General features: G+C 37.5%; 1 protein-coding gene across 24 annotated transcripts in view; it reads left to right on the top strand.

The window, feature by feature from the left end:
* Nucleotides 1–14,443, top strand: part of EYA4 (EYA transcriptional coactivator and phosphatase 4) — a 283,822-nt gene extending 269,379 nt beyond the window's left edge. For 18 of the 24 annotated variants that reach the window (XM_074039005.1, XM_005551874.5, XM_015448681.4 and 15 more), the window contains 4 exons: nucleotides 1,337–1,451; nucleotides 5,370–5,491; nucleotides 7,473–7,573; nucleotides 11,061–14,443. In XM_074039005.1, coding sequence (XP_073895106.1) covers nucleotides 1,337–1,451; nucleotides 5,370–5,491; nucleotides 7,473–7,573; nucleotides 11,061–11,141 — 419 coding nt within the window. In that variant the 3' untranslated portion in view covers nucleotides 11,142–14,443. Of the gene's footprint in view, nucleotides 1–1,336; nucleotides 1,452–5,369; nucleotides 5,492–7,333; nucleotides 7,435–7,472; nucleotides 7,574–11,060 lie in introns of all 24 variants that reach the window. The other 6 variants (XM_005551875.5, XM_005551878.5, XM_005551884.5 and 3 more) reach the window with 1 other exon arrangement.
* The last annotated feature ends 5,100 nt before the right edge of the window (nucleotides 14,444–19,543 follow it).

Genomic DNA, 19,543 nt, shown 5'->3' on the forward strand with positions numbered 1-19,543 from the left:
ATCCATATACATCATGAGGGTGGGGCTCTGTGTCTGGTCACCTTGTATCCCCAGTGCGTAGCAGTGAAACACATAAGAGATGCTCAGTGGATACATAGTAACTCCCAGAGAACAAAAGATGTAGAGCCAAAGAGGATAATAAGCTCCCCAAAAGGGAGCTTAGATATGGAAGACATTCATTTCCAAATAAGAAACTGACCCTTCAAGCTACTCACTTGCATGGGGTTCTGGGGAGAAACCCTGATTTCCTGACTCACTCTAGTGCTCTGTACATGATGCTTTTGTAAAATCAAGTAAGTAGATTTTCTAGTTAAAAATCAATGGTAGATAATACATTTCGCTTTAAAATAAATATCCTCTTGAGAAACCTGAGTTAATTTTTATCATTCAGATGTCATAATTTCCTTCTTGCGGTGTATTAGTAAAATTATTTTAAGTTAATAAGAACACTAAGAAATAATCTTGTATCTTAGAAACTTTAAACAACCGTGAGTCTTCTGTCATACATGAGCATCTCTTTATTATAATGAGGACAAATGACGCTTGCTAGAAACTATAAATTTTGATTGGAAAAAAACCATACAAGTGTATATGTGCTCCCGACATTCTAAAACACAATTTCAATAAGAAACCTTCCTTTTTAATGGATTTACATGATCTCGTTTTATCATAAAAGCAAGAACTGGATCTTTTAAAATAAAAAATTAGCACATCTATCTTTTTTCTTATAACATCAATGTTGTAATTCACTATTGTCTATAACTGTCCTATACTTTATGATTTTAAACAAAATTAATTTCTTCTTACAGTACAAAGTATAGTAGCATTAGCAGTAGTATTAGACACATTTTAACAGCTACATATGATGATGCCATTGTTACTGTTTGAAAGTGGGAATGATTGTGATTATTAAGAAGCTAAATGTTTTTCAGACAGTCAAAACATTTGGGGTTTGTGTCCCTAGGTTGGTGGAACCCAACTATTCCTCCAGACCTCAAATATCACAGTCCCTTGGAATGAGATCCAGGCAGAGGCATGTTCAAAGCTCTTTAGGTGAGATCCACTGCACCAGATTCTAGGATCAGTGAGGGCAGAGACTGGGGCCACTTTTCACTGGCACTACCTGAGACCTAGAAGTTCAGTAAATATTCATTGAAGGAATGAATGGGTAATCAATTCAGAAATGAAGGATCAATATGGACATAAATCTGTATCTCTCTGCATTTCTGATATATACTGAAATAAAAATGATCTACTCCAGACAGAAGGGAATCTAAACTAGATATTCTGAGAAAATATTCATCTCTCAACTCTGCCGTGCTTTTTGGTGTTGCAGGACTCCTTGGCCCTGCCAAGAGGGATGCCTGGCTACAGTTAAGGGCAGAGATTGAAGGTCTGACAGATTCCTGGCTAACAAATGCACTTAAGTCTTTATCAATTATTAGCACTAGGTAAGTGGAATTGTTACCTTTCTATGTTTATCGTTTTGAAGATTTAGTTCTGATTGTACAACATAGATAAAAAATGTTTTAATTCCTAGACTGTTTTAGACTTTAAGGTACCTACCAATTCTGAGTTCAGTGATTTTTCAGTTTCAGTGCATGTGAATGAGAGAGCGGGGGAAGGGGGGGAGAGAGAGAGAGAGTGTGTGTGTTTTGGGATGAGAGAAGGTTGCTACTTCTCAGAATAAATAGGAGACCCTATCTCACCACCCATCTCTTCTCATAGCAACTGATAATCCCCACAGAGTGGTTACATGACTTCTAATGAAAAAAGAAACAGAACTCAGTAGGTGGCAAAGTACAAGGGGGTGATGGCAAATATAAAACAGTACTGTTTACACAAAAAATGCATGTTTTAGGTGTTAGGCCATAATAGATAATACACATAATGTGAGCACATCAGAAAAGCAAGAGAAAGCTCTTGAAAAAATTCTAACCATTTTGTTGTTTGAACTAAACAGTGAAATTCTGACTTGTGTCAATATAGAGAGCAGAGTTAAATCGATTTGTAACCAGTTGTACAACCAGGTGCCATATATGCTAATTCATAAAGTGATGTAAGTCTGGAACATGATAGCTGGTAAGGTAGAGTTGAATCTCTGTACTGTCTGCTTCCGTGATTTTGTATCTGAGTTAGGTGAATAAATAAAAGCATGCTTAATAAGTGGGAGCCAAATGATGAGAACTCATGGACACATATAGGGAAACAACAGACACTGGGGCCTACTTGAGGGTGAAGGGTAGGAGGAGGGAGAGGATCAGAAAGAGTAACTGTTAGGTACTAGACTTAGTACCTGAGTGATGAAATAATCTATATAGCAAACCCCCGTGAGGTAAGTTTACCTATATAGCAAACATGCACCTGTATCCCTGAACCTAAAATAAAAGCTAAAAAAAGAATCTGTCAGCATTTCCATTAAGAAAAGATTAATGGGCCAGGCATGGTGGCTTACGCCTGTGTGCACTTTGGGAGGCCGGGCAGATCACGAGGTCAGGAGATCGAGATCATCCTAGCCAACATGGTGAAACCCTGTCTCTACTTAAAAAAAAAAAAAAAAAAAAAAGCTCGGCATGGTGTTGCACACCTGTAGTGCCAGCTACTCAGGAGGCTGAGGCAGGAGACTCGCTTGAACCTGGGAGGCGGAGGTTGCGGTAAGCCAAGATCATGCCACTGTACTCCAGCCTGAAGACAGAACAAGACTCTAACTCAAAAAAAAGAAAAGATTAATGAGAACATGCAGTATTTGTTTTTCTGTTCCTGTGTTAGTTTGTTAAGGATAATGGCCTCCAGCTCCATCCATGTCCTGGCAGAGGACATGATCTCATTCTTCTTTATGGCTGCATAGTATTCTGTGGTGTATATGTACCACATTTCCTTTATCCAGGCTATCATTGATGGGCATTTAGGTTGATTCCATGTCTTTGCTATTGTGAATAGTGCTGCGGTGAACATGTGTGTGCATGTGTCTTTATAATAAAATGATTTATATTCCTTTGGGTATATACCCAGTACTGGGATTGCTGGGTTAAATAGTAGTTTTGTCTTTAGGTCTTTGAGGAATCGCCACATTGCCTTCCACAATGGCTGAACTAATTCACACTCCCACCAAATGCCGCATGTTCTCACTTATAAGTGAAAGCTAAATGATGAGAACATGTGGACACATAGAGGGGAACAACACACACAGGGGCCTTTCAGAGGGTGGAAAATGGAAGGAGGGAGAGGATCAGGAAAAAAAATGGATATTAGGCTTAATACCTGGATGATGAAATAATCTGTACAACAAGTCCCCATGACACAAGTTAACCTATGTAACCAACCTGCCCTTGTACCCCTGAACTTAAAATAGAAGTTACAAAAGAAAAGATTAATGAATAAGATGACAAATTGCTAGTTTTAAAAAAAAGAAGAAAAAAAGCATGCTTAATAAATGTATGGGGAACACAGCGTCCAGAGAAAGATTTATTTGGACTAATTGAATCAGAATGGAGAAAAGCCTGACAGGGCAGAAAAAAAAAAGTTAATATTAAGAACATGGAAGTAAATGAATAGTTGTCACATCCTGCACAGCTTCTGACCCGTGGCACAGGCGGAGCTGCATGGATAGCAGAAAGTCCAAATGGAGAGTGGAGGGGAAGTAGCTTTGTGTGTCTGATTGGGGAAGCCATGGCAGCTTAGTTTGTCGGTTCTAGGCACAGTATTCCAGTGGGGGCTGTGACAGGGTTGAAGCAGCCTGTGTCAAGTATGGTAGTCACAGGGGTTTGGACTGTGGGAACCACATAAAAGAAACAGATGGAAGGAGGAGCCAGAGAGCTTAGTCAGAAGAGTCATGTGTGGAACAAGATTACCAATTTCAACTGTTTCAGATATTAGGCTGAAAATCAATTAGATTTCTCCCTGTGTCTGGAAAAGAAAGAACTGGGACCAATGAGTAGGAATCCTGCAAGGGAGATTCTGGCTCTATATAAGGAAGAAATGTCTAACAGTTAAGGCCATTTGAAATGGACTTGCTATCTCATGTCCCCTGTAATTGTTGACAAGAGAGACCAAATGTCAAGGACGCTGGAGTGTGAGGACCCCTGAGCACTGACATGATGTGTAAAATGTTGTGGAGTGTGCATTTCTCTGAGAAGGAGGTTGATAACTTTCATTATTTCTAAAAGATGTCTTCTCTATAAGTTAAAAAAGATTATTACATTATTAGATTATATATACTATATAATATATACAGATTAATTATTAAACAGGTGGCTGTAAGGCAACTAAAGGAATATGTGATATTCCAGAAATAAATAAAGATATAACAAGGAAGGGAGGAGAAAAATCAACATACATTGAATAGTTGTTATGGAATTTGCTGAGTTATCCACATGTATTACCATATTGATACAGTTGCAGTTTTGCCATTACTTTTAATGGCAAAAAACAAAATTGCTTTTGCACCAACCCAATAGTTTTCACAAAATGCCTGGAATGTCAGAAAAACAGATGCTTTGTTGAATTATGTATTAGAACCCCTAGCAAAATTAACTTACCCTCTGACCCTAATTATTCTACGAATATAGTCTAAGAATAATCAAAGACGTAAGAATATATTTAGGTAGCATTACTTATAATATTTAGAAATCAAAAGCCACTTAAGCAACTGAATTTAACTTTAAGAAATGCTGGTGCATCTACATGGTAGAGTAGTTTTTATACATTGTTTTGTTGGGAGAGGGGAAGTAATAGTTAATAGATATAAACAAATAGGCTCATGATATAAATATATAAAGTAGAATACAAAATTGAATATATAGAATGTTCCCAATGGGAAAACAAAATCTATATGTGAACAGAAACACTGAAAGTAAATGCATGAAATGGAGAGAGCAGTTGTTTCTGGATTGTTACATAATAATTAATGCTTTTTGTTTTCTTCTTTATATTTGTCTTTCACAAATTTTTCTGTTACAAGTATATACAGTGTTTATAATTTAAAAAGAAATGTAACTCTGAATATCACACAGTGCAAGTCATGAAAGTTCATATCAAAACCACATCTCTAAACTTAAAAAGCCTGAGCTTTATTTCATTCTACCATGTTTTCATTCTGTAACACTTACCTGCGTATGACTTTTAATAGCATATTGTTTTGACAAAATATGTTGTAGAACTTTAAGCATCACAGTATAGTCATGGGTTTGTGTATTCTTCTTAATAATCTGCCATTATTTGAGGAGTGTCTGTCTGCTGATAGGCAATAGCTAATGAATATTGAAAGGGACCTTTAATTAAGGAATTTAGAGACCACAGTGACAATTTTAAATCTATTAGAAGTTATTTAGTATTAGAAAACAAATGTGTATATTTCCTCCCTATTTTAGGAGTAATTGCGTAAATGTCTTGGTAACGACAACCCAGCTGATCCCAGCACTTGCGAAGGTTCTACTCTATAGTTTAGGAGGTGCTTTCCCCATTGAGAATATTTACAGTGCAACTAAAATAGGTAAGGAAATTATTTTGAACTCTGTATGGAATGTGTCCACATCGGTGTGTCTCTGCATGGTTCCCTTTTTCAGCAATTTCACTTAGTATATGAAACAAATTTGGGTAAAGTTCAAATTACAAAGTCCCTGCAACTCATTGTACATGTATGAATATTTTGAGAACTGTTGCCTAGTGACATTAAGAACTCAGTATCTGAGTATAGATATTTCATTCTTGTATTTCACAGAATATTACAGCACATGTTATCTAAATAATATGTAATATCTCTAGCCATAGTGTTTAATAGTTTAATTAGTATAGAGTATAATGTTGCATCCTTGCATATGCAGTAATCTAGATCCAAGATAAAAATACTATTTTGGCTTTGCAGGGGATTCTTTGATGGATTGAACTAGTGCCTTTAATTACAGAAAAAATTTAAAAGAATTTTATGAATCAGAAAACATAATAGGAATATTTGTAACACATGAGTGACTGGAAATCTACATTTCCAAAAATGTGCAGTAGCAATCAAAGAGCCACAACCTTGTTTATTTAGATAATATCTGTTTGTGGAGCCATCTTTGATTTTTAAGTGCATTTCTCGCAGACTCCAACTTCTAATGAACATTCAAAAGTAAAACTTCATCAACTTCTGCTGTATTGAAAGACTTCAAAGAAAACTGATGTATTCCATTGTCTGTCAAGGAAATACTTGGGAAAATAAATGGGTTGTATAATATGCCTTGAAGGTCAACAAACTTAGGCTCTGGCACATTGACAAGAGAAGTTCAAAATCCTAAAATCCCCCACCAAAAATAACCTGCCCTAGGCTTTGAGGAGGTCTGATGTTGGCCCTGGCAAAAGGAGCCTCCAGTTGCAGCTGTTTCAAGAGTACAGTTAAGGAGAGCCAAGCTTCCGTAGAGTAAATTTCACATTGTCATAAGCACTACAGTTCAGAGCCTGGATATCAGTACCATACATTTTTAATCTAAATGTGTGTATTTAAGTCAGCAGGACTAATAGAAAGAAGAAAAGTTTGCTTTTTGATGATTTTATAGCAGAATAAACATTTATTTTAGTAAAGACAGTATTCTTTCTGTTGGCCAAATAGTTCCTTATATTCTTTAATCTGAAAAAAAAAATCATTTTTATTTTTTCCTGTAAGCTAGTGTTTTTTGGAGTTCTGAACCATCAGATTAAGAAAAAAGGCAGAAGTAGCCATGGCTGCATGAACATTCTGGAGTGAAATTTAGAGAATAATGCCAATGTTTTAAAAACAAAGAATATGTAGAAATTCCATGGTGATGTTCCCGTAGTGCAATCAGAGGACACCAGTGTTGTCAGTACTGTGGCCCAGTCAGACTGCACCCCTAGTAGAAGTTATTTGAGCAGGCTAACTGTCATCCACTTGAAGAAAGGAGTTGTTTACCAAGGTAAATTCACTTCTTAGTATTTCCTCTTTTCTTAGCAGTAAACCTTCAGTTTTTCTCTAGAACACATTTAGCTGACTTGTCTATACTACTGAAAATTGATTTACAGAATTAAACAAACAAAGGTTGTTAAAACTTATAGTTGCCTGTAAAGTTTCCCCAATACTCTGGTGGCGGAGAAAAACATACTAATATTTTCTCTAGGTCAAATGCTTAACCCTACTGATATTTTTGGAGTGTGAAACACATTGGTTTAATCATCTGTCCTAAGTAATGCCTTAACGTTATTCAAATATGTGTTGATTGCATAAACCCAGAGGTTGTGAGCCAGTTTAAGTGATGTTCAAGAGGCATTAACTTAACACTTTATGAATCTTTAGGTTAATGAATGCAGTGGCTGGAAGAATAAGCAGTGCATTGTTTTTCAGGCAAGGAAAGCTGTTTTGAGCGTATAGTGTCCAGATTTGGCACTAACATAACTTATGTTGTGATTGGAGATGGCCGAGATGAGGAGCATGCCGCTAACCAGGTAACTTCACTCTGAACTTTATCTCGTTTATCTTCCAGGAAAAGAAAGTTGCTTTGAACGAATAATGCAAAGGTTTGGCAGAAAAGTAGTGTATGTTGTAATTGGGGATGGTGTAGAAGAAGAACAGGCAGCAAAAAAGGTAACCTGTCTCAAACAATGTTGGTGTGATACTTCTAATGCAAGCCTTTTTGTTTGCATTTCTGTAGTTTGGCCCAATGGCAGCTTGACAAATGATTTAAATTTATAGATGCAAAGCAATAAGAGCATGAGAGGGTCAATACTTACATTCAAATAAACCATTTGGAGTTTAGCATTTTTTGCCTGAAATTTGATAGGAAATGCAGGGAAAGTTAGTTATATTTATTTATATGTTTGAATGTATGTACACATAGTAAATATATATAGTAATATATATATTTGTGTGAGCATATATATACATGCTTATATAGATGCATCTGTATATATTAAAACACATACCATGTGCACAGATATAAATGAGCCAGGGGATCTGCAAGATGGGGGGAGAATAACCATTGTTAAGCACATGAAATATAGTGAGATAAAGATTAAGGAGCTCCATACAAAAGTCATGTGAGTAGTTCATGAGACCTACATGCCATATGGTCCTCGTGAGTGCCTGGAAGTAGGCATGCTCTATGATAAGGAATGCTGAGGGCAGATTTAATAGCTGAAGAAAAACTACTGCAAGAGATTTTAATAAGTGCTACTGAAATGGGATGTATTGCTCAGATCCTTTTGTACCAACTTGTCTTAGCCATAATGTGCTTCACATCTCCTGGAAGAGTTTCATCTGTTCTAGTGAGCCAGTGGTACTTGATTGAAGCCAAGCAGCTGGCTTTGAACACATTCAGAAGATCCCATAGGCCCTCAGTATTTTAATAAGCCTTTTCATCTGTCCCATATTTCTGAAGAAGAAACCAAGGCAATTAAAAACCGTTAAATGGTTGGTTCAGCATCAAAAGAAGAGTGATATCAGGATTGGCCCCCAACACCAGACTGTTGGTCAACTCCACCCTAAGGTCTACTGCTGCCTTCACTGAATGATAGAAAAATATCATCTAGCCAAGATAAAAGTGATAGAATTTACAAAACAAAGCCAAATGATGAATTAGTATTTCTAAACAATGACATACCAGCTTATACTGTTTTACATAGAAAGAATGTTTTCTGTATCATCCTAAGGAGATTTTAAATCATCATCTAATAAAGGCTTCGCCGCTTGCATGTGCTGGAGTGTTTACCTGTTTTCAAAAAACAGTCGAACAGTTTTGTAGAAAAGTTTATGGCTATAAGAGAAAGAGAAAGGAATTGATGTGTTTTTCTGGTCAATTTAAATCAAGCAAAATGAAGAAAAGGAAAGCACTTCCACTTTAGAAGGTTTGGTGACAGTATTGGCAGCCATACTTGAAAATCTCCATGCTTTTCGATAACATTTAAGAGAGTAGGTACAGGCTCTGCCTCCCACAGAACACCTCAGCCTTCATTAGCAGTGTCAATGACCCAAGACAGCACACTGGCCCCAAGCACGTCCTGTATGAGGTCAGGGCTGCAGCCTCAAGAAATACGGCTTTCATTGCTGACTACTACTTGAAATGCTTCCAGTCACACTCAACTGAAATATCTTCTGGAGTTTGTCAATGTCGTGAGTCCATGTTGTGATGTTTCTTATTGACACCATAGTTATACACAACAAAGAGCAGCCAGTGATTAGTAATACAGCCCCACTCCTGCTCAATGTACGTGTCTTTTAGCCTATACAAATTAAATTCACGTATATGTAGGTAAGGACTAATATAATTCAATTTTCCAAACCAGTAACACTGTATGCTTTTGACAATTAAAACTTAACCCAGTCGACCTGTTTTCCACAGCATTAATGTTTAGATTTGGTTTCCCCAGTTGTTATACCATCTTCTTTATACCTAAAACTTCAGGAGGGGAAGGCATGACCCTGAATGGAAAAGAATATCAGATAGAATGCTATTTCCAAATGGTTGTTGATGTACGTACAGTTTTGGTGATGGTGAAGGCTTATTATTCTATTTTAAAGCAGAGGTGGTTGGTTTCTCTAGTACCCAGAATGCATGCTTTTCTTTGGATGTAGCAGTAATCGCATGTGCAGAAATGTTAAGTACTGTTTTGTTGTTACAAATAGATCTGAGCTGAATGAAAAAAAGTTACTTCTATGTGAATTTCTGTGCCTTAATTTGACCTAGACATACTTTGTTTGAGAAATTTAAGAAGAAATATCAAAGTTTAGGAATAGGAATGTCTGCGCTCTTCTGCAGAAACATATAATATTAATACAAGCTGTATATGTAGTTTGAAATTTTCTAGAAGCCACATTTTAAAAAATTAAAGAGAAACAAGTAGAATTAATTTTAATAACATGTCAACCCAGTATATCCAGAATAATTGTCTTGATATCTAATTAATGTAAAAATTGTTGAAGTCATGTTTACCTTCTCTTTGTTTGTTTGTTTTGTTCTAAGTCTTTGAAATGCATTATGTATTTTAAACTGGACTAACCACATTTCAAGTGCTCCATAGCCACATGTGGCTGGTGGTTACCGTAATGTGCAGCAAGGAATTATATAGCATTAAGGATTTTTATGCTACTTAGTTCTTACATAAAATATCATTTGCATGTTTTATATCTGTATACTCATTTCCCTTATATACATGAATATTTTATATGTGCATATTCTAGAAGTTGTCATCAGCCCAAACTTACAAATCGTGCTTTTGTTTTGTCAGTTCCTGTAGTGCAGTGTTTTTTCTTTTTCATTATCATCGCCAGTGGGGACTCTTTAGACAATTTTTTTCTAATTACTCCCTTTCATGAAATTTTAATGCCACATATGTACTGTATACTATTATAGTATATCTTTGGAGGGCACAAACCATTGTAATGTCTAAGATTTTCTGCCCCACAAGAACTCATTTTTGTCCCCTTGGGGATGATATCTTCCCCATTGAAAATGTATGCTAGATACTTTCTGTCAATTCTACGCCAGTGAAATAAACCAGGTCGACTCGACTGGCTTAAGTTATCGGTTGTCCCAGACAAGTAAGAAAGTTATAATCCCCACATTTTTTCTACTTTATATAGTCCTGCTTCAAATTATTTTTATACAGAAAGGAATTCACCCTCTTTTCTTCCTAGATTAACAAAATTAAGAAGTTTATCATTTTGTTTTATTTTATTTTTGACTGAGAGAGAGGCCTGTAGGAGAGATGCACTGATTCAAACTTGCTTTCCATCAGCCAGGTAGGATTGTGATACCCACTTGCTTTCCCAGATGTCGATGTTGGTAGTGATACTTCCAGAATAAATGTTAAACTATCTAAGCAGTGTTAATATTTGCTATTATTATCATTAAAATCCAGTTCAGATCTATTTCTCTGTTACTTTGACAATGCCATATTGGTGCTGCCAAGCCTTCACGTATGATCATCCCGCCTTTAGACTCCCTCCCCTGAACGTGGGTGGGCCACACAGCCCTGTGTGTGCTGCTGCTTAATTGAGACAATGGTTGTGATCTCTCTCCATGCCTCATTCCTTCCCCTTCTCTCTCCCACCCCTCCTTCTCCTAACCATGCAGCACAACATGCCCTTCTGGAGGATATCCAGTCACTCAGACCTCCTGGCTCTCCACCAAGCACTGGAATTAGAGTATTTGTAACTGTGCTCTCTAGCCGGAGATCCATTTTTTATATTTCAAGTACACTGAATTTTTATGTGTGATTCAATGCCTCTGGCTCTACACATATAAATTGTCTTAATGGATGAAATCATATTTGGAATAAAAATTCCAGAATGAAGAATTCAGATTGCTGAATGGAGTTAAACTTTAGTGCTACAGAAAAGAAACTCTATGGTCTTATATTTACAACACTTTAATGGGTTTTTAAAAAATCTGTGGAGGTTGCTGGTACACACCAAATGAGTCCAAACTGGAATGAGCAGCTTTAGCAAAGAACTCTTACCCCGGCAAAGCAGCAACACACATGCTCCGTCTGACAAGGTGGTCAACAACATTCCTCAAATTGGGAGATCTTCTCAGCCCTGAGGTTTGAATCTGACTTTAGCCTACCTAGCCCAGAAAATCTGAATTGGAATGCACTCAGACTGTATAAGGACAGTCCTATTTAGACCTGTAATTTGTGTAAATTATTGATGAAAATAATTTACTGTGACTTTATTAGCAGCTGACTTTCAAAGTGGATGCAATTTTTCTTTCATTTGTCGGGGAGGGGAGTGGGAGGGGAAATGGGAATATAATATTGTCTCTTTTTTAAGTTTGGCAAACAGAATGTTCATACTGATGTGTTGTGCCTTAAAGACAAGACAGCATTTGTGTGTTACAATGTAACTTTGGTTGAAATCTCTGTAGATAATGAAAAAAAAATCCTTTGTGATGATTCTTAACATGACCAAATTTAAAAGTCAAGTTCTCAAAGCTTAATTACCGCATCAGCAAGAAACTGAGTATTTGTTGCAATAAGAAAACAACAACAATAAAGGAAAGCTTGTGTTGTATTTGGGTTCTTAATAATTCCAATAATTGTATGAGGCAACTATTTGCGCATCCAACCATAAGCAGAAAGTTTGGGAAAGACTGTGGGACCTTCACTTAGAAAGTGAAATGTATGTAGAAGTCTCAAGTACCCCTTCTACAGTTTTACTGGAGAAAACTAAGAGCCATATTCATGACAACCTGCACGGTTTTGAGGTTGAGACTTTTGATATGTGTAAGTTGCATAGAGGAGGACATTATCATGCAAATCATGAGCAATTATCACATTAACTTTTTTAAAATATGCCATGGACATGGTGTAAAATTCACATTGAGTGGGCATGGCTTAAAATAAAGCTAAGTGTGTTTATTCCCAATGCCATTGCAAAAATGATAATATCATCAGTAATGGAAGGCAGATCTCCCAGATGGCGTCTGATGAAAGCAATGAGTTTATGAAAATGTTACCTAGAATATCATCATAAATTAAATCAGCAAGTGAGTTGGATCTTGGCAGCATTACTGAAATGACAATAGTAAAATAGTACCTGGTTCTCCATCTGAATACATCAATGTAGGTTCTCCTCATGACAGACTTGCGTATGTTAGTTTCTGCCTGTATTGTTACTGCGCAATGGATGGCATTCATTACAAGAAGAGCCCGTCATCGTTGTGTTTGCATGGTTTTTTTTCCCTGTGTGTAGCCCATGTTGGGAACACGATACAGTTCTCCTCTTACTTCCTGTGACATGATTTCCCTTGTGGAAATTTAAGACTTTAAGAACTAGAGTATTTTTATGGTGTCTGCACCTGCAGTTCTGTGTTTAAAATGTCATAATGTGGATGCTAGAGTCAGGCTACTAGTCAGTGCCCCTAGCCAGAGGCTGGTTCATGAGTTCATCAACTGAGGCCTCTGTGGCTTCAATAAAGTCTACATTTTGCTCACAGATTACAACATTCACTGTGGAAATAGATTTCATTTCTTTGGGCTACAAACCTGTATTTCTTTACTGAATGCTAAGGCCATGTTTATACTGGGCAGAAAGATATTGAGATCCGAATTTTGTACAAGATTGTGATTTCATCATCTAAACCTTAAACTTACCCTTTAAATTTTGTAGCTTTTGGCTGCCTCTGCCCCAAGTATTATTCCAGGCAAATTGAAGTTGGAATACGTTTAATAATATAAAAATAATGATAGTAAATCTTATACTTCTGTTGGCCCTTAGATTGAAAATAGCAGTTAAAAAAATTTAAGTGTTGCCTTGATTATCAGTACTTAATTATGTTGTGCACTAAAACCTTAAGTATTTATTACTGTGAATAAAAACAAATTATCTTTACTGTATAGCTGGTTTCTTTAAATGATAGAATTGTGACATTAGGTATAAATTTGTAAGTCTTTTCATATCAAACAAGCAAGGCTTTTTATGCTGCTAAGTCTGCAGGTGCAGAAAGAAACACCCCTTGGAAGGGCAAAGAGAAGCTGGCTGGTTGCATCACCCCGTGCAGTTTCTCACACACATCTCTTTTTCTGATTCTGTGTTCAGAAGAGGCTGCCGGCATAAAACCTAAATGCTAGGTTGACGGAGAACAGCTTGTCTGGCACAACAATGGTGCAGGCCCACAAGCCAGCATCACAGCTTGGCCATGGGACGTTGAGCATGCACAAAATAGAACTCTTCCCTTCCCACCTTAGGAACAGAAAATCCTCCTCCTTTCTAATCTGAAAAATGAAAACTGAACTAACAAACACAAAACGAACCCCTTGGCCATTCCCACCTCCTATTGACATATGGACTATTGTGCCTTATTGTAAACCAGTTTGAAAAATGTTCTGTAACTAAAGTGGGTTTTCGGCTCTTATGTATACAGCTTGGTATATTACTACAAAAGATAACCATCTTGTGTTGCACCTTAAAAATATCAAGACCACGTAATTTCAGTAACAAAATAGGTGGCCTGGCTACAGTATTATAGCATACAATTAGAACACTATGCCCCTGCAAAATTTTGTAAATCAAATTCAGAGGCAAAAACATATTTTAGAATCATACAGTTTGCACACAACAAGTAGGTAATAACTGTCTCTAAAAATGTTTTCTCCTTAGTCTGCGATGAGCTAAAATTCAGAATAGTGTCAACAGCATGCTCCTGTATGAAGTTGTTTTTTTAAAGCACATTTGTTTATGACAAGCCTACATTCTCAGTGAATATGGCATTTAGTATTTCTTTTGAAAACAAACTTAAGCATCATGAGCCAAAGTTGCATTTTGACTCCCAACTACGGTAGCGTTATGGACATCTCACAATGTCAAGGGTTTCTGTTATGTATTAGTAAAGTATAGATTATCGGGGCCTACGTAATTTAAAGAAATGTAAATTAATATTGAAAGCTTGTAAAAATATGTATATCTTTACTATTTCTCAATAAATACCTTTGCAATTGTTTTCATTTCCTTCACCCTCCCATGTTGTAGAGTTTTTGTGTGTTTATTTAGCTTGGTTCTAAATCATGTGAAATTTGTATTTAGGTTTCTGGTCTTCATAACTTTTCTTTTTTATGCCTAAGTTGCATAATTTTCAGTTAAAGCAAAATGAGATGTAACCCAGTAAAACATCACTAATTACGACTAAAAGTGGGCTGCTTTCCTGAAAAGTTGTCAGCTGCATAATTTTTTACACACAGATAGCTACATTCAAATAAGTATAATGCATAATGTAGCCACAATTCACTAATGATAAAGTAATTAAAATATTTAGACCTATTAGAATATTTAAAGCAAGTATCCTCTAGGTGAATATGGGACATAGTTTATAAGTATCTTCCAAGAGGAAAAAAAGGTAGTTTTCTGTAACAGATTTTATAGCTCCTTTATTGCCTGGTGTATAGTATTTCTTTATTTGTGAATCTGTTGTTCATGTGTAAACCAAACGCAAGTTTCAGATCAACCTCTGCTCATTCACAGCCTTTAAAAATGTTAGCCTCCAAATTAATGATATTTAAGTGGAGTTATGTGGCAACATTCTAGTAAGCCTTACACCATCCAAAAATCAATACTGGTTTACAAGAAAACAATGGAAAATGTTTACAATAAATTTAATATGTAAACTTCCTTTGTTTTCTCTTATATCCAGTTGCCATTGAAATTGAATTTGTGAGAAAGACTAAATTATATATATCATATCCCAGCTCCCCAAACAATTGTATCTTGTTTGCCTATTTATATACCTGCTTGGAAGAAAGGACCTCTCAAATCACCACGTCTAAATCTGAGCTTGTGCTTCTGCACCGGCCTCTTCTCACCTCTCCCACGACTACTACCCCAGCTGGAACCGACATCCTTTCTCACCTAGATAAGTACGTCAGCCTCTGGCTTAGTCTCCCTTCTCTGGCCCTCACACCCTTTCACCATATCTCATCACACTAGCCAGAGCCATGCTGTGCATCAGAGGATATCTCTCCTCTTCTTGGAAACCTCCAGCAGCTGGCTTTCCAGCTCGCTTGGCACAAACACCAGTGACCTTCACAACGGCCTGTAAGGCCCACAGGCACCATCCCTGGTGAGCTCTCCCTTCCTCTGTCTCACAACTCACTGCCAAACAGCCACCTCCGTGTTTGGCACATGCCTGCACCCACCCACCTGCTGCAGGCCCTTTGCACTCACCATTCCTTCTACTTGAAGAGGGTTTCACCCCGATCTTTGTATCACCTATGCCCTGTGTTTCTTCAGTTCTTAAAGAACACCTTCTTGGCTGTAAAGGTCCTCCTCTCTGAAATTGCACCTGCTTCCCCAACACTTCTAGCATTTTCCTTCTTTACTGATAAAAAATACTTAGTTCTTAGATTAATCCAACATGATACACATTTATTTTTGTGTTGTTGATTCATCCATTACAATGTATAAACTTTAGGAAAACACTTACATGAGCATGATCTAGAATTGAAGAGATTTAAAGTGGTAGAGAGCCATGTGTGATGGCTTATTCCTATAATCCCAGCACTTTGGGAGGCCGGTGGGAGGACCACTTGAGTTCAGGAGTTTAAGACCAGCCTGGGCAACATAGAGAGACCTCTCTCTCTCTCTGTGTCTCTCTCTCTCTCCCCTCTCTCTCTTTTTAATATTCAGATGTGATAGTGTGTGCCTGTAGTCCCAGCTACTCATGGTGCCAAGACAGGAGGAGCACATGAGCCTGGGAGGTGGAGGCTGCAGCTAGCTGTGGTCACACTGCTGCACTGTAGCCTGGGAGACAGAGCAAGATTGTCTCAAAAAAAGAAAAAAAATGGTCGAGCTATATTTGAAAGGGAAAAGGAGAGAAGAAAACATACACAGGACCTGTGTAAATTTTTATATCTTAGCTGGAGTATTTGCTGGCCTAATAACTTATGAAAATAAAGAGCAAGGATGACCATAAGCAAAGATGTCATGGAAAAAAGGTTATATGTGACCTGAGAATGATCGTCTGGATAAAAAATGTTTACAATGAATCAGTGATTGCCTGCTTTATACTCATAAAAGAAAAAGTATGCAATATTAGTAGGCTTAATTGACTGAAATTACTTAAAGCCACACACACAAAAACATGTAAAAATCAGATCTGTCTGCAAACTGTGCGGTTCATGATTCTGAGTCCCTGAAACAAACAAACACAAAAAAGTTTTAAAGTGTCAGATTTTATTTAGTTAGCAAAAGATAACCATTTATTTTTTGATCCAGGGTCTTGCTTTGTTGCCCAGGCTGGAGTGCAGTGACGCCATCATAGCTCACTATAACCTCGAACTCCTGGACTCAAGCAGTCCTCCTGCCTCAACCTCCCAAAGTGCTGAGATTACAGGTGTGAGCCACTGCATCCAGACTGATAACCCTTATTTAACATCTCTGCATGGTTTTGTATATTCTTTAAAAGTTATTGGATGTAATTCTGGCAAAGTATACATGTGTTCTAATACACAGGTCACTACACAAAGCAGTCTACATTTGACTGGGCCAGAGTCAATTCTTGGGATATACTGCAGTCAACAAAGATGCTCTCTCAGAGCCTTCAACAAAGATGCTCTCTCAGAGCCTTAAGGGGAAAATGTTCATCGTGCCCAAGTTCTGACTTTTAATGGAAATAGTAGCCATTACTGCTTAGTTTTCCTTCATCCACAGAACCTTCCAGGTCTGTGTTAGCACACAATCTGAAAAATCTCCAAACGTAATATGCTAAAGAATCTCTAACAATGCATATAACTCTATACAAGTCAGATGATTATTTTCCCTCGCAACAAAATGCCTTTTGATTGCAGCTTGCAGGGACAGTGTCTCTATGGCTAAAGGACAATGCATTGTCCTTTGTGGTCATGAAATCTTAGATTTGTGTGCCTTATGTCTGCTATGACGTTGCCATTTTAGTTTTCTGGTGAGCCTTCAGTGAAAATACACAGAACTGAAAGAGTGTGTATTGGAAAAGGTAGAGAGACCACCAAGTAAGTCAGCCTCCACGGAACCACAGCAGAGTAGTGCTGACCCTCAACTCATCGCCGTCCTTACCCTTAAGGTTCTTAGCTTTTCAGTGGGCATGACTCTTAAGATAACGAATGAAGGGTGTTAGCAGAGGAAAAGGACAGGGGCATGAGGAGTCACTTGCAGAGAAACCTAACCAGCCCTTAAAGGGAAGATTCTTGGAGAAAATGAGTCCAAAGCTGAAGTCCCAAGGACAAAACTGAGAAGTCCAGAGCATTTGCAGGACTGGATTGGGAGCATCTAAGCAAAGTGGAAAATATATAAGAGACTGCAGGCAAGAGGGAGAAGGGTAGAATGGTATAGTCAGGGAACTGCAAGTTAGTCTTGTTTCTGGAGCATGGAGTGAATAAAAGGAACAGTAAGAAAAAATAAACAAGGACCACATCATGAGGATTTTTAATACAGCATCAACCAATTTCAGTTTTACCCAGGGATCAGTAGGTACTGAATGAAAGGTTTGTTAGCAGAGGATTTTTGTGTACCAGTTTATATTTTATAACAGTTACTCTGGCCAGGCTGAGGAAATTGAGGGATCTAAGAGGCTGGTGTAGGATCCTGGAGAGATTCCTGAATTAGATGATGGGTGTGAGTATGAGACAGTGCATAGATTGAAAGAAATTAGGGTATTAAGAGTACCTTAGGACTTCGCAGTGTTTGCTCCTGCACCTCATGTCCTCAGGCGAATTCAGCCTGAGCTTGAGGTTTCTGGCTTGGGCAGTTTGGTAGATTGTAGTGCAGTTTGCTGAGACCAGAAACACAAAAGAAGTAAAAAGATTCTACTTGCTGTTTTTATTGTGGTGGGTGATGCTTGTTGTTGGAGCAAGATACTGAGACCAGTTTCTGTAATTGTTAATTTGGAGGTGGTGGTATCCTCAAATGGAGTTGTCCAGTGCAAAGTTGAATTTGTAGCAACTTCATTATTGTCTGTTGAACACCACGCGAGGTCATAATTGAATTACTTGGAGCACAGTAAATAAAACCCTAAGTAATTCGATTATGTCACACCAGTTAATCATTTAAAAGCATTTACGATTTGTGCAAACTTGAGACAGCATAGTGGAAAGGCTAGGAATGATGACAGTAATATAGAGTGTGCATGTCTGATGGACACCATGGAAAATTATTTGGGGTCACCAGTTGATTTAACACCATGCTTTCCCATCTCCTGCATTACCCCAATTTCCAGTAGATAACATAGTAACATGCCTGGATTTACAGCCCTGAAGAAATCCAAATACCTCAGTGAGCTTTTCATCAGTAACTTTTGTACAAAAAAGTCATCGTCAGCTTATTTCTGCTTGGAAACCAATGTGGCATTCTAATTTATTTCCCAAAGAAAACATTAAAGGGTTTCATAGCAGAATGACAGATGATTTAGTCACCTATTTTTAGACAGATTAATGTATTCCAAAAAAAAGTGGTGATCATTAAAACATAAATTTATGGTGGAATAAACTATTTCATAAGAGCAGGCACTAATATCTGGTATGTGAATAGGAAATAAAGTTAATGCCAAACACACACCTATAAAACCATCCAGTTTGGCTCATGAAATTATTTCTACATCAATTATGAGAACAGCAGGAGGGTGGGATGGAGTCACTGATGAGGGCAGTGAAGAAAAAGTGGTATAACATCATCTTTTAAACTTTCATCTACAGTTTTACAAATGACGAGTGCATCTTCTAAATTTTCATCACCCACTGATTTTCTGAATAAAACCTACTACCACAAACTGGCCACTTTTGGCAATACATAGTGTTGCCATGTGTGACTCAATAATTGGTTTTAAAGAAGAGAAAAGAGAATGTTTTTCTTGTTTCCGTCTAGGCAAAATGGGGATATTTATCTACGTACCTTCTTCTGTATCCTTGAAGCGCCAGTTACTGTTTTATTCATCCAACCTTAGCACCATCTTCTGGGCACAGACAGCTGATACCATTGTAGCAAGGTGGGGAATGGGAGCATGTAGGATGTGTCCAGACTTTGATTCAGTCACTCGCTCTGTAGCTGGCTCTTCAGCAAGCATACTGAAAAGAAGAGAAAGGAAACTAACGTTTG

Source organism: Macaca fascicularis, chromosome 4 (assembly GCF_037993035.2).
Source record: "Macaca fascicularis isolate 582-1 chromosome 4, T2T-MFA8v1.1".
Taxonomy (NCBI): Eukaryota; Metazoa; Chordata; class Mammalia; order Primates; family Cercopithecidae; genus Macaca; species Macaca fascicularis.